At 48.2% G+C, this 15911-nt stretch overlaps 1 protein-coding gene across 1 annotated transcript in view; it reads left to right on the top strand.

The window, feature by feature from the left end:
• DNAH9 (dynein axonemal heavy chain 9) overlaps positions 1 to 15911 on the top strand; it is a 480799-nt gene that overhangs the window by 127388 nt on the left and 337500 nt on the right. Inside the window, exon 28 of the mRNA XM_090059292.1 lies at positions 10252 to 10356. Coding sequence (XP_089915418.1) covers positions 10252 to 10356 — 105 coding nt within the window. The remainder of the gene's footprint in view (positions 1 to 10251; positions 10357 to 15911) is intronic.

Raw genomic sequence — 15911 nt, 5'->3', positions numbered from 1 at the left:
ACTTTGAATTCAGATTCAGCCGATTCTAGGGAAACTGATTCAATTCGGTGATTCAAATCACTGTTCCAAATCGATTCGATTTGGCTGCTGCCAAATCTCTGAATTACACAGGCCCCATCCCCCAACCACTCTCAATGCCTGCCCCGCCTTCCCTAGTTTCCGACTCTTTGGAAAAAAAGAAAAAAAAAAGCTCCCATTCAATGTCTCCTGCCCGGTGGGGAAGTGGGGAGGGTGATTCCTACTGCCCCCGACTGCGCCATGCTACGTGGGGGGCTCTGCTGTGAGCCCCCGCCCTCTCTCCTAGCCTCCTTCCTCCCATGGCTGCCCCAACTACCGCAGTTCCCAGCCCTTAAAAACAAAAACAAACAAGCCCCGACTCACTGGTTCCTGCCCAACAGTGGGGTAATCCCCACTGTCCTCCACTGCACCAGACTGCATGGGGGGCTCTTCCATGAGCCCCCCAAAATCACTGCAGCAGCTGGTGAGTCCACAGTTTTTGTTTATTTTTTTTTAAAAGGGCCAAGACCTAGGGCAGGTGGGGCAGCCATGTGGGAGAGTGGGAGGAGCAGTCAGGGGGTTCATGGAAGAGCCCCCCATGCAGTATGGGTCAGTGGGAGGCAGTGGGGATCGCCCCTCCCGCCTGGCAGTACCAGATGAGTAGGGGCTTTTAAAAAAAATAATGAGCTGGGGTGGGTGGGGCAGCCATGGTGGGAGCACAGTAGGCGGGGGTCGGGGGGCACTCAGGGAGGGCTGGGAGAGCAGGCAGGGGATGGGGCCCTGGCAGGGGTCCCCCCATGGTCCCCTCCTCCAGCCTCCCCTCTCCCATCCCCTATTTACCAGCTTGGAGTCCAGGTCCAGCTCCCTCCTGCAGCCAGTGGGGACTGCCTGAATCTCTGAAGCTCTCTGAATCTTTTCTAAGTACATTTGGAGAGCTACGAATCAATTTGGACCTTTTATTTGTTCCCCAGATTCAATTCGGATTCGCGGAGTTGACCACTGAACCGGGACAAATCTCCTCTGAATTGAATTAGCACCCGAAACTTTGCACAGCCCTAACTATATGCATTATATTATAGTTATATATATATTAGGGCTGTGCGAAGTTTCGGGTGGTAATTCAATATATATATGTGTGTGTGTGTGCGTATCAGTTTAAGACAATGTTTTATTGACATATTTACAATTTGATAGCAGTTTGGAAGTCTACCATTGCCCCAATCTTTATAACAAAATAAATTCTGAATACCTATATATTTTGGCATTTGATTTTTGGATTTTTTAATCATGGAGTATCAGAGCTCCCCCTGCCACCTTTGCTCACCAGGGTGCAGGTCCAGCTGTGGCTGACCCCCCTGCTGCTTTGTGGCACTGAGTAACCTTGATATGTCAATGCCCTTCCCCTGCTCATGCTGTTGCCCTTCACTCCCAACCCATAGGTCCTTGGCCCTGCCAGTGCCCTGCAGTCCCAACCCCATCTCCCTGGGCCATGCTGACCCACAGTCTCCCACCCTCCAGGTGCCCCTCACACCCCAACTCACAGTGCCCTGTCCACCCTAGTGTCCCTCACTCCACAAGCCACAACCCCCTTAGCCCTGCCAGTGCCTCTCACTCCTGACCTATAGCTCCCACCAGCCCTGGAACAGAGGGCCCTCAGTTGGCCCTGTCTCACCTGGACTGGAGTGTGGTGGCTCTAACTTGTGTGAGCAGTGGTGGAGTGAGTCCAGGCCAGACATGGGCTGGAGAGAGGAAGAGCAGAGATCTGTGGTCCCCTTCGCTCTGGACTGGTTGGTGGATCTCTGCCATGCCAGGCCTTGTGGCCACATTTCCTTCCCCCTCCCCCAGCAGCATCTCCCTGTCGCCCTGCCCCTGAAAACATGAGCACCAGCCCCAATGCTGCCACCCAGCTGTGCAGCTCCCCACCTATCCCAAAGCCACCCCTCTGCTCCCTTCTCCCACTGAAGGAGAAAGTGCCTCCCCCTGACTCCTCTGCCCTGCTGCAGCCCCAGAACCTGGACACCTTCCCCCAGTGCTGGCAGGCACCATGCCCTCCAACATGCCCATCACCTCTACACAGCCCTGCTGCATGCACACACACACACACACTTCTCCCCTACAGTCCCCAAGCCTGGCCCTCCAAACACTGTCCCCCATAGACTTACCTGCATCCAGTTGCTGGGACTTCTCCCACCACGTGGCTGGCTGTATGCTGGTGCCCCCTGCCTCCATTTCACCCTCCCTTCACTACCCTCAGCCCCAAGCAGCTCCTTGTAGGCTAGAAGTCTGTCAGGCTGCAAAGGGAAACCTGCAGCTTCCCACTGTTTTCTCCTTTAAAGAGGAAAATGCACATTTTTTCTCCTTTAAAGGAGAAAATCCATGTTTTTCTTCAAATGTGAAAATCTTTGTTTTTCTACAGCAAATGGAAAACCCAGATCCCTGCTTATTAGAAACTGAAGTTTTTCAAGATATTCTGTCTGCATACATTTACAAAACAGAGAACTCCTGAAAGGGTAGCAAATATTTCATAGAAGCATCCATCTGCATCATGTTCCTTAGTGTATAGTACAGAAATTTTTAACCAGGATTTGGCAGTTTGCTGAAGAGAAATAAAGTTCTGGCCAAGCACCCATTCTACCAAAACAATTTGACCTGATTCTCCCATATGTGGGCTTGTGAGCAAGTCTTATTCTCTTTCCTTAGAACCACTCTGAGTGATTTAGACTGTAAGGTGTCCCTCAACACTCACTCGCCATGCCTTGATGTTATTTATGTGTGGGAGGATGGCTGTTCTGGCTTCCACGTGTCTGATCTCATCACAGATCTAATGCAGGGCTCCAGTCTCCCCTGTACCCTGGTCCTTTCTTCTCAGGTGGATGTTCATTGTTCTCTGTAGATGGTGAGTGGAGACAGTGCAGCTTGCTCACTCTTGCTTTCTCTCTCCCTCTAAACCTCAGCTCAAGGTATCTCATCCTGGTTCCTCCTCACCTTGTCACTCTATGAAGATTCTCCTCAAATCAAAGAAGTGTTATGTCTCTGAGATCTCTTCGAGTTCTTCCCTTGTAGGGCCTGAGGCCTCTGTCACAGTCCCTAGTACCTCTCTCAGGTCTTCTCTCCCCCTTTCTGGGTCTGTTCTGCCATTAGCAGTGTACCTTTGCTTGGCTCTTCACTCATTGGCAAGATACCTAGGCTCTATTTTTTATGCTGGCAGCCTTAAGGTAGCCTCTGTATTGGCTTGCTGCAGCAACCAGTCCTCTTTCATTCATTCTCTTTCCCTCCTTGGTGGGCTGGCCCAACTGCTTCCCACGGGGATTCTTCCCTTTGATGACCAGTCTGGGCTTCTGCAAGGACTGGGTCTGTGTCCTTCCCCCTTTTTCCCAGTTACTTATCTCTCTCAGGCAAAAGGCTTGATTTCTTTCTTCAGGGCTTGTTTCATTCTCTGCAGCTTCTGAGAGTCTGGCATGCTGGGCTGTTCCTTCAGTTTCCTCCATCTTCCTGCTGCCTCCAGTCAGGTTTCTTCCTGGGAATGCTGAACTTCCCTCAGCATCCTCTCTTTAAACTGCCCGTCACCTGCTGCCGGCCAGTCAGGGCTGGTTCCCCAGAGCACAGCTTACTGTGCTTCTGGGATTGCTGGCAGCTGTGCTCTCCTGGCTGCCAGAGCCATGCTGTGTGTCTGGATCCAAACAGGTGAATTCCCCTGAGTGCTGAGCTGTTTCTGTGGGAGTGTGACAGGGGCTGGGACCTTGTCCCTGCCACGGGGCTCATATTACCGATGGATCTTTGATCCGACAGTGGCTGGTCTATTTGATTCAACTTTCTGCCTATCCTTAGAATGATAGAATCATAGAAAATGAGGGTTTGAAGGGGCCTCAGGAGGTCATCCAGTCCAAGCCCTTGCTTAAAGCAGAACCATCCCCACTTAGAACATCCCAGCCAAAATTTTGTCTGGCCAGGTCTTGAAAACTTTCAAGGATGGAAATTCCACAACCTCTGTGGGTAACCTGTTCCAGTGTTTTATTACCCTCCTATTAAGAAAATTCTTCCTAATATTTGCTGCAACTTGAGACCATTGTTACTTGTTCTGTCATCTGCCACCACTGAGAACAGTCTAGCTCCATCCTCTTTTGAACCTCCCATCAGGTAGTTAAAGGATGCTATTAAATCCCCATTCTCTTTTTTTCTCCAAACTATAAATAAGCCCAGTTTCCTCAGCCTCTCCTCATAAATCATGTGCCCCAGCCCCCAAACCATTTTTATTACCCTCTGCTGGACTGTCTCCAAATTGCCCACATCCCTTCTGTATGACATTGTTGGCAGCAGGACCGATGTTGGAGAGGAAGTGAGCTCCACAGTGCCGCTGCTCTGCCCAGCTCCATGGGGCCCCCCCAAAGCACAGGGCCTAGGGCAGTCACCCCGATTCGTGTCCCCCACCGCCAGGATGGCCCTGCCTCTATGCCATCATTTAGGTCATTGGAGACATTCTACCAAGGAAAGGTGGATAGGAAAGGAAAGGTGGGGGTATGCCAGTCTATATTAAGGAAGAATCCACATCCTCATCAATTAGCAAAGAATCAGAGGAGGGGCACTCTGAAGTGCTTTCGGTTAGAATACAAGGCAGTCAAGGGGAAAGAGACTTAACAGTGGGGGTCTGCTACAGACCTCCCAACCGAGGGGATGAGATAGACCAGGAATTCTTAAGTCAGCTCACAGAGGTAGTGAGGTCAAAGCATGTGGTCGTCATGGGGGACCTGAACTTTCCAGACTTCTGGGAAGAGCAGTCAGCCAGGTCTGACCATTCACGTAAGTTCCTAGCCAGAATACAGGACCTCCATCTAACCCAGGAGGTGCACAGCCCCACTAGGGGAGACGTCTTGTTGGACCTGGTGCTGGGCATGGGTGACGACCTGGTGAGGGGGCTACGGGTGCTCGACCACCTGGACGACAGTGATCATCGCCTGCTGGAATTCACCATCTAGGGCAAGGTGGCAAAGGCATACAGTAAGGCAGCAGCTCTAGATTTCAGGAGGGCAGACTTCAATGAGGTAAGGAGAATAGTCAGGGAAGCCCTGAGGTCCCAGAAGGGAGGGGAGCCAGGTGTCCAAGGAGAGTGGTTGCTTCTTAAGGAGACGATCCTCCAAGCCCAAAGGGAGGTAATTCCAACAAGGATCAAAGGGGGCAGGAGGGCACAAAAGCCCTCATGGCTCACCAAAAGCATCCGGGAGTGTCTCCTAGGAAAAAGGGAGGCGTACACCCAATGGAAAGGAGGGGCCATCACCAGGAAGGACTATACTGCAGTTGCTTGGGGTTGCAGGGGGGCAGTGAGGAAGGCCAAGGCGGATATGGAACTGGGACTAGCTTCCCAGATCAAGGACAACAAGAAGTCCTTTTTTAAATACATAGGGGGGCAAAAAGAAGGTTCCGGGTAATGTGGGGCCCCTGCAGGACACGTTAGGAAATTTGGTCGTCACACCAGATGACAAAGCCAACATATTTAACTATTTCTTTGCCTCCATTTTCCTAAGCAGGGACCGGAACAGTCACCCCTGCTCTGGGTCCCCCTTAGATCCCAGGGGGAGCACACCTAGGCCAAGATTAGTAAGGAACTAGTTAGGGAACTTCTGGAAGGACTGGATGTATTCAAATCAGCTGGTCTGGTCGATCTCTACCCTAGAGTACTGAGGGAATTGGCTGAGGTCACTGTGGGACCCCTGGCACAGCTTTATGAGCACTCATGGTGCTCTGATGTGGTGCCAGAGGACTGGAAGAGGGCCAATGTGGTTCCCATATTAAAAAAGGGGAGGAAAGAGGACCCAGGAAACTATAGGCCAGTTAGTCTTACCTCAATCCTGGGCAAGCTTTTTGAGAAAATTATTCTGGGGCATATCCACGAGGGGCCAGCAGAGCAGATTATGCTTAGGGGCAACCAACACGGGTTCATTAATAGCAGGTCTTGTCAGACCAACCTGGTGGCCTTCTATGACCAGATCACCAAGTCCTTAGACGTAGGGGTGGCAGTGGACGTAGTCTTCCTGGACTTTCGGAAGGCCTTTGACACTGTCTCTCACCCCATTCTCATTAAGAAACTGGGGGACTGTGGTGTCGACACCCACACAATCAATTGGGTCGCCAACTGGCTGGAGCTCTGCACCCAGTGAGTGGTGGTGGATGGCTGATTTTCAACTTGGAGGGATGTGGGCACTGGGTTTCTGCAGGGCTCGGTCCTCAGGCCCGCACTGTTCAACATCTTCATCAGTGACTTGGACAAGGGGGTAAAAAGCACCCTGTTCAAATTTGCTGATGACACTAAGATGGGGGACGTGGGCATGCTAGAAGGGAGGAATAGGCTGCAATCAGACCTAGACAGGTTACAGGGGTGGGTGGATGAGAATAGGATGGGATTCAACACTGACAAGTGCGAAGTGATGCACCTGAGGAGGAACAACCAGCAGCATACCTACAGGCTGGGGAACTCCCTTCTCATCAGCAGAGGCAGAAAAGGATCTTGGATTCATCATTGATGCCAAAATGAACATGGGCCGACAGTGTGGGGATGCAGTCAGGAAGGCCAACCGCACCTTGTCATGCATCCACAGATGCATCTTGAGCAGGTCCAAAAAGTGATCCTCCCCCTCTATGTGGTGCTGGTCAGGCTGCAGTTGGAGTACTGCATCTAGTTCTGGGCACTGCACTTCAAGAGGGATGTGGACAACATGGAGAGGGTCCAGAGGAGGGCCACTCGCATGATCAGGGGACAGCAGGGCAGGCCCTATGAGGAGAGGCTACGGGACGTGAACCTGTTCAGCCTCCACAAGAGAAGGCTGAGGGGGGATCTAATGGCCTGTTACAAACTAGTCAGAGGGGACCAGCAGGCACTGGGGGAGTTTCTCTTCCCCCGAGCACTGTCAGGAGTGACCAGGAAGAATGGTCACAAGCTGGCAGAGGGTAGATTCAGGCTAGATATGAGGAGGCACTACTTCACGGTCAGGGCGGCTAGGATCTGGAACCAACTTCCAAGCAAAGTGGTTCTGGCTCCTACCCTGGGGGTCTTTAAGAGGAGGCTAGATATACACCTTGCTGGGGTCGTTTGACCCTAGTACTTTTTCCTGCCGTGGCAGGGGGTCAGACTTGATCTGCTCAGGTCCCTTCCAACCCTAGAAACTATGGAACCGGCCCCAGGACCAACCCCTGGGGCACTGCACTTTATAGTGGCTGCCAACTAGACATCGAGCCATTGATTACTACCCCTGAGCCTGATGCTTCAGCCAGTTTTCTGTCCGCCTTACACTCCATTCATTCAGCTTGTACTTCCTTGGCTTGCAGGTGTGAATGTTGTGAGAAACCATATCAAAAGCCTTGCTAAAATCAACTACCACATCCACTAGTCTTCCCACATGCACAAAACTAGTCATCTCATCATAGATGGCAATCAGGTTGGTCAGGCATGACTTGCCTCTAGTGAATCCATGCTGACTGTTCCTAATTGTGACAGGGGCATGTTCAGGGCCGGGTCTCAATTTTGGTCTGCCCACCTGTCTATGTGGGGCAATCCGCCCAGTCTCACCTGCCATGACTTTGCTGCAATAATAAACTGCCCATTTTTATACCCTGATCCCAACTTACACTGTGGCCCATGCCTTGCAGATGGCATCCAAACAAGTTCTTACACTTTGACCTAAATTTGGCCTTAGCATCTGAGGACTTACTGGGGTCTCCATCTGACCCAATCACACAGCCTCGACATGCCTGAGGACTTACTGGGGTCATGACTTGCTCTGACTCCTTGGCTGAGCCACACACTTGGCCTTTTGCCAGTTGTGGCCTTAGGCATCCATACTCTAACCTTGGCCTGTCCACCCCACTGAGGCTTCAACTTGTGCCCTTTGGCCAGGGGCTTTCAACTATGCCCTCTCACTAGGCCCTTTCACTATTTCACTGACTTTCTTGCTCATGTGTGGGTTGGTCCGTGTGCTGCTCTTCAGGCCATCTCCTCAGCCCTATTCAGCACCTAGATTACAAACAGCACTTCGGGTTGGAAAGACACCCCCTACTCTGGGCGGGCCACCTTGGCTCTCATGCCCTCTCCGTAGGGCTACAGTACTGCCCCCTCTCTGGGACCACTCAACTGCCCCCTCATGCTGGGACTTCTGGGGTCTTACACCTTTGGGGGCATCAGGTGGCTGCAGCTGTGCTTGGCCCCCACTCTTCCACCAGGGTCTTACCCCCCCACCCCTGGGGCTCAGGTAGCCTCAGCTGTGTCTGGCCCTCTTACCCATGGTGTTGTGGGGGCTGGGGTTATTAAGGCTCCCCTACCCACCTTTCACTGGGAGGGTGAGCAGTCCTGGTATTTGGATGGTACTGCCTTGCTACAGGTAGTCCCACCAGGCCTCCCTACCCCAGCAGCTTACAGTTTCAGGTCATGTCCAGGACCAGGAGCCTCCAACCATCCCCACAGTTTCTGTCCTTACCTTCAAGTTGTTCCTGAGCAGCACCTCAGCTGGATGTTGTCTCCTCAGCTGCTTACAGCAAACTGCTGCTTCTGCCTGATCTGCCTTTTCTGCATCCTCTGTCACAGGGTTGCCTCCCCCGTTCAGTAAGGGAGCCACACTTTCCCTGATCCTCCTTTTGCTACTGACATATTTGCAGAAACCCTTCTTATTACCCTTCACACCCCTTGCTAGCTGCAACTCCAATTGCACTTTGGCCTTCCTGACTTCATCCCTGCATGCCTGAGCAATGCCATTGTACTCATCCCTATTTATTTGTCCAAGTTTCCATTTCTTAGTAGCTTCCTTGTTGTGGTTTAGTTTAGTGATGAGTTCCCTGCTAAGCCAAGCTGGTCTTCTGCCATACTTACTAGTCTTAGTCTCCTTTCCTATCCCTTTTCAGCAAAGAGTTTCTGGCAGTAAGGGCCATAGAGTTCCATTGCGTCTCAGTGGAAAGTTTTTTTACAGCAGTTACTTTTTGGACACAACAGAAATGTGGGGTTGGGAAGCAACCTTGGACCTTGGAAAACTTAACCTGTTCATATGCAAGCTCAAATTTAAGATGGACATTCTAGTGGCAGTAATGCCCTATCTATATTATGGAGACTGGTTTTTATCTTTCAACCTACAAGATGCTTGCCTCCACCATCCCAATAAGCTTGTATTTGAAGGGGTTCTTACATTTTCAAAAAAGGTATATTAGATCCCAGTCCTTACGATAGATCCACTCTATGCCATTTTTATCCAGATAGAGTAACTCTGAAAATTCTCAAGTTTCTGCCCAAAGTAATTGTGGAGTATCATTAAGCTTGGTACTTGAACTTGCCAGTTAGTAAAGTTAACTGACTTTACTAATTAATTAACTTAAGTTAAAGTTGCCAAAGTTAAAAGTAGTTAAACTTACGTTAGTTAAACTTACAGTACTTGTAGTAGTTAAACTTACCAGTTTAACTTGGCAAAGCCTCATTCCTCACGACTAGGAGCTTTCTTGCATTCACTGGATTGGAAAAGGGCACGGTTCTGTTCCTTTTGTAGAATAAAACTTCAGAAAATCTTCTTACTTCTTTGTATCATTACCTAAGAGATTTAAAGATGAAACACTATCTGTCCAGAAGTTATTGATCTGGATCTTGGGCTGTATAAAACTATGCTATGAGGTTGCTAGGACTTACAATCAGTGATAATGGCAGATTTAACCAGAGCACAAGCTACTTCCATACCATCCTTACATAACATTCTCATAAATAACATGTGCAGTGTAGCTACTTTGCCATTTATTCATACATTTAAGATAGGCGCTGTCATGTCTCTCAGCTGTGCTCATACACTGACTGTTCCTGCTAGTGGGAAGAAGTGGTCACTGTCATTGCAAGTATTCTGGATTTTTGAACAAATAGAAGCCTGCTGAACTCTCAGTCACTGTATCAAGCTGAAATGTCAGAATATATCTTCCTCGTGTCTGGTGCAGTAGAAGGGCTCAGCCTTAAATCCTCTTTTATTCAGTCTGTTCACCCTCCATTAAGCAGGGCCATCAGTAATTCTATAGCGCTAACCTTTAAAAAGGACCTTTCCTCAAAGTATATATACTGTATGTCTAGTTAACAAATCATGTAGCAAGTGTTACAGAGCTATAAATACTGTAACTTATAAGGTTCTGGCTGCTGTTGTAGAGGTTCTCCAAATAAACTGTAAAGAAATAGGCTGAAAAAAGGATTATACATTTTTTGCTGAAGGTAATTCCATTTGTAATTTCTTTTATATTTTGTTATTGCAGTCTTGTGGGAACATTTACAAAGGCCTTTCCCAGACCGGTGCTTGGGGCTGTTTTGATGAGTTTAACAGAATCTCAGTCGAGGTACTTTCAGTAGTAGCTGTACAGGTAAGTGGAAAAATACGTGTAAATAAAATGTCTGTCATATTCTGCTCTTTGAAATGACTACAGATAGGGAAACAAAACTCTTGGGGTAGGTAGAAGCAATATCTTTTATTAGACCAGCTAGATAGTTGCAAAAAAATTCTTTATTTCAAAGCTTTCAGGCCCAAGTGCCCAAAAGGTGAATTCAAAGGCAAAGGAAAATTCAAAGATTGTAAAATTTCTCCCAGGTGGAAACAAAACTTCATATTGCGCAGGAGAACTCAAAGATGGCATAGTTCTCCTGCTTAGGAAAGTACATTTGTAAAAAAGCTGCTTGTGCATCTGCAAATTAGGCTCAAACAAGGGCTGGAGTGGGCCCTTTACCTCAAATGTCTGATGATATGCAGGTTGCTGAATTTTGCTTCTTCCTTCTTAGGTTGGGGAGCCTTTGTTTGAACCTAATTTGCATACTTACAGAGCAGATTTAAAAAAAAATGAACTTTCCTACCCAGGAGAACCATACCATCTTTTAGTTCTCCTATGCAATATGAAGTTTCATTTCGACTTGGGAGAAATGTTATTATCTTTAAAGTCTCCTTTCCCTGATGAAGGGCATTTGGGCCTGAAAGCTTGCAAATTAAGATTTTTTTTGCAACTATCTCATTGGTCTAATAAGCGATAATGCCTCTATCCCAAGAGTCTTGTCTGCCTATGCCTGTAGACCAACATGGTTACAACCAATATCCCTATAAATAGGGAAAGTGTATGTGTCTGGTTTCGGGGTTACAGTATCTATGCATTGAGAGAACTTTAGGTCAACACTGATTTATTTTTCATGGCTCTGATATTAATTTAGAATATTATTGTCCCTCCCCTGCACTTCAGTCTAACATACTGCTAGGTAACTGGAGCCTCCTGCCCTGGGGTGGACTCCTCCACTACTTTCCTGACATGTCTTGATTGTCAGAAGTTATGATAGAAAGGGAGGTTTCTCCAGAAATAGGATAATTCTCTAGACTCAGGTTGGCTTACTACTGAGGCAGGTAACTTGGGGCTCTGCCTCCCCTACACCCCATCCACTCACCAACCAGGTCTAGTTGCAGCTGCTGTGATGTAGAAGGCTGCCACAAAAAATGTCCTTACTCATTTTCACAATTGCCTGAAAGACAGTGCTTACATCTGAACAGTTCAATAGTCCATACTGTCTAGGTGCTACCCTAGGTGTCTTGTCACTCAACTATTCTCCTTGGTAGTGCTGGGAGCAGCCAAGTGAGGCCTTCCCACACTGGTTCTCACATTCAAATTAAATCAAGGCTACTTAGCGCTTATCTCTGGGCCTCCATGAGCCATACCAGGACTCTCCCATGTCAGCTCTTCCTTTTCTCAAAACAAAAAATAAAGGAAGCCCCAGAGTGGTTCAGGTGTGGTGCTGCATGGGGAAAGGACTCGGGCATCCAGCATCTGGGCTCAGTCCTGAGGCAGGTCCTACCACTCAGGTGAACACGTCATGATCCCTGCCTTCAGGAGCAGAAACCCCTATGGGTTCCTTCTGGTTTGGCTCGATGGCAGATCTTCAGTGTCCCTGTCGGGCCCCACCAAATCAGTAGGGGAGCTCCGTGCTGCTAGTGCTCCCTCCTTGGCGGCAGCTGCTGCTGCACGCCAAAGCTCCAGATGCCTTTTTATGATGTCAGTTTCAGCGCACCCTCCCACATACAGGGAGAGTGTGCTTTTAAAAGGGTGCAATGGAAATGCACATGCCTCCATTTCTGGGTGGCTGGCTGCAGGCAGGTAAAGCCAACCCTTAGCCCTTTCCAGGGCAAGATCCCCCATTAACCAGGGGCTGTTGGTGGGAAATCTACCCTGATCCCAGGGCACCCGGGAGTCTTGTTGCCCCACACAGAGACCCTGATCATGACAATTTGTAGTATTACTATCTTCTGCAACAATTGCGGAGGTAATTTTAGAACTGGTGACTTACTTAAAGTAATATAAACATTTGTTATATCCAGTAACTGTCTCTTGCCACATAGAGAAGATAGTAACAATTTTTTATGTGGGTGAAAGATGATCTATGGACTGATCCAAGATGCACTGGAATCAGAAGGATTTTTTCCTGCTGATTTTGAGCTTTGGATCAAGCAGTATGGAAGTGTTGAACTTTACCAATAGTAATGCTTAGCAGTATTCAGTGTGCATCTAGTTGTACCAATAGTGAGGTGGATCTTATTTCAACATTTGTAATAAATTGTGTGAAGTATGTACGGAAGAAAAATATAGTAAAGTAAAATATTTTTAAATTACAGAGCTTCTCCATGAGTACAAGGAAGCCTAACACGTCCAATGGCACACTTACTTGCCTGTACACTAATGCTAGGAGTTTGCAGAATAAATGGGAGGAACTGGTCCTTCTTCTAAACAAACAAGACTACAATTTCATAGGGATCACGGAGACCTGGTGGGACTCCTCCTATGACTGGACTACTGGTATAAATGGCTATACCCTGTACAGGAGAGATCATGCCAAATAAGGGGTAGGGGGGTAGCTCTCTATGTGAAGGAGAGCTACACTTCCCTACAAGTTGAGATTGGCACCCAAGAAGGATGACAGGAGACCCTTTGGGTTAGAATATGAGGTGAAAGTATTGAAGGGGATACAATGGTAGAAGCCTGTGGGAGGAGACCTCCAAACCAGGAACAAGTGCTTTACCAAGAATTCAGCAGGTAACTGGCCAAGGCTGCACGCTCTTGGTGCACGGTCATCATGGGAGACTTCAGGTACCTGGAAAACTCATGGAATGTGCACTTGGCCAAATCTGATTGGTCACAAAGCCTCCTTACACGCGTGAATGAGCTCTACCTGTCCTAAGAAGTTTATGGGCTGACAAGAGGCAAGGTGCTACTGGACCTGGTACTGGCCAAAGGGAATGATCTAATCAGTGACCTAAAAATCGAAGGGAAGCTGGGTGACAGTGACCATGACTTGATCACTTTCACTATCCATCTCAAAGCTGGTAAGTCAGTCAGCAATGCAGTAGTCCTTGACTTTAGGAAAGCTGACTTTCATAAGCTCAGAAGGCTTGTTTTTGAGGCCCTGAGAGGCCATGATTTCACAGGGAGGGGAGTTCATGATGAGTGGTTGTGTTCCTAAAGGAAGCAATCCAGAAGCACAAGGGGAGTCCATCCCCACCCATAGGAAAGGTGACCAACAACTCACTTGGCTCAACAGGGAACTCATGGACCTTCTACATCTAAAAAGAGAAGTGTATAATAGATGGAGGACAGGAAGCACCACTAAGGAGGAATATGCTGCACTAGTCTGCACCTGCAGGGAGCGAACTAGAAAAGCCAAGGCTGCAACTGAACTCCAACTGTCTACACAAATCAGGACAATAAAGTCCTTCTTCAGAAAGTCCTTTCTTTCAATCAAAAATAAAACAAGGGCAACACTGGACCCTTGCTAAACCAGCTGAGGCAGCTGACTACTGATGACCAGGAAGAAGCCCAAAGGGATCACACTGCCTAACATGATGCGCCATGGCTGGGGTGAAGATGAATATATGCCCACCATTGGCATGGATCTTGTAAGGGAGCATCTTGAGCGTTTGGACCCCTGTGAATCAGATGGTCTGGATAGGTAGGACCCAAGAGTGCCAAAGGAACTGGCAGGCATCATAATGCAGCCACTGGTGAGGATATTCAAGAACTCATGGTGCTCGGGCAAAGTGGCTGAAGATCGGAAGAGGACCAATGTGCCCATCTTCAAGAAAGGAAGGAAAGAAGACCCAGGAAACTACAGGCCAGTCAGTTTGACCTCAATCCCTGGGAAGGTTTTGGAAAAAAAAATCAAAGAAACCATTCTTGATGGGTTAACAGAAAGCAGCATTCTGAGGGATAGTCAGCACGGTTTGTTGCAGGTAGGTCTTGCTTGACCAATCTCATTTCTTTCCATAACCAGGTGATGCATCACCTGAATGAAAGGGAAGAGGCTGATGTTATATATTTGGACTTCAAAAAATCCTTTGACCCTGGTGTCCCATAAGTTCCTTATCGGAAAATTGGGCAACTGCGGCCTTGACTACTCCACAGTCCAGTAGCTGAAGAACTGACTCTGAGGTCAGAACCAGACAGTGGTAGTTGATGGAACAGAATCAACATGGCACTTGGTGACTAGTGGCATCCCCCAAGGCTGTGTTCTTGGACCTGTACTCTTTAATGTCTTCATAAATGATCTAGACACTGGAGTCAAAAGTGGACTGGCTAAGTTCGCTGATGACACTGAACTGTGGGGAAGAGTGTCTACACTTGAGGATAGGCTGATGATCCAGGCTGACCTCAATGGGCTTGGAAGGTGGGCGGATGAAAACCTGATAGCATTCAACATGAAGAAATCCAAGGTGTTCCACCTCGGGCATAAAAACCCACATCACACTTATGGGCTACACTTGCTAGCACCATGACCAAAAGAGACTTGGGGTCATGACTGCCCACAAAATGAATATGAGCCACCAATTCAATACCACAGCTGCCAAAGTGAACAAAACTCTGGCTTGCATCTACCGGTGCATCTTCAGCAAGACCCAGGTTGTCATCCTCCCACTGTACTTGGCCTTGGTGAGGCTGCAGCTGGAATGCTGCATCAGAGGGCAAGAGAACAGGCCTTATGAAGAAAGGCTGTGAGCTATGGGACTCTTCAGTCTGGAGAAGCACAGGCTCAGGGGTGACTTGGTGGCAGCCTATAAGCACATAAGGGGTGTGCATCAGGATCTGGGGGAACACCTGTTCACCAGAGCACCCCAGGGGATAATGAGGTCCAACGATCACAAACTCCTGCAAGACCATTTTAGATCTGGCATAAGGAAACAATTCTTTACTGTCCAAGCTCCCAAGGCCTGGAATAAACTCCCCCCAGGGGTGGTGCAAGCACCTACTCTGGGCACTCTCAAGAAACATTTAGATATGTATCTTGCTGGGATCCTTTGACCCTAGCTGACTTCCTGCCCCTTGGGTTGGGGACTGGACCCAACAATCTTACGAGGTCCTTTCCAGTCCTAATGTCTATGGGATCTATGAAATATTATATAATTGTATAATTCCCCAAACAATACCCCTACTTAACCTTTTGCAGGTTGGTACATGTATTCTTGATGACCCCTTTTCTAGCACCTGATACATATAATTCAGAAATCCACCTTCACCCCCAAGTCTGATTCAATGCAATGTTAACCCATTCTTTCACAGATATCGCAAAGTATGTGAAAGTCCGGGAAATCAAAGCATGCAAATGATTTTAAAATCTTAACCTCAAACTATTAAAAGCAATGCATTTAATTGTTTGATAGTACATTCAGTGGTACTGAAGGAAACAACATTTTTCACATGGAACATACCTTTCCCTCCAAAGTCAGCCTCCCAAAATTGCAGTGCACATTTTAATTAGGGAGGCTCTTTTCTTCACTGGACAAGCCCGGAGACACTGCATGACATGCAGCTGCAAAGATGGCTTCCTAGATGGGCAGAATCCTTTGTTAACCCTCTCACAGCCATAGCTATTGGTTGAGTATTGCACCTTATGCCTGAAG

The sequence above is a fragment of the Crocodylus siamensis genome, chromosome 8 (assembly GCF_052110815.1).
Source record: "Crocodylus siamensis isolate JL-2025a chromosome 8, ASM5211081v1, whole genome shotgun sequence".
In the NCBI taxonomy this organism is placed as follows: domain Eukaryota; kingdom Metazoa; phylum Chordata; order Crocodylia; family Crocodylidae; genus Crocodylus; species Crocodylus siamensis.
This window is presented reverse-complemented; position numbering and strand designations above follow the sequence as displayed.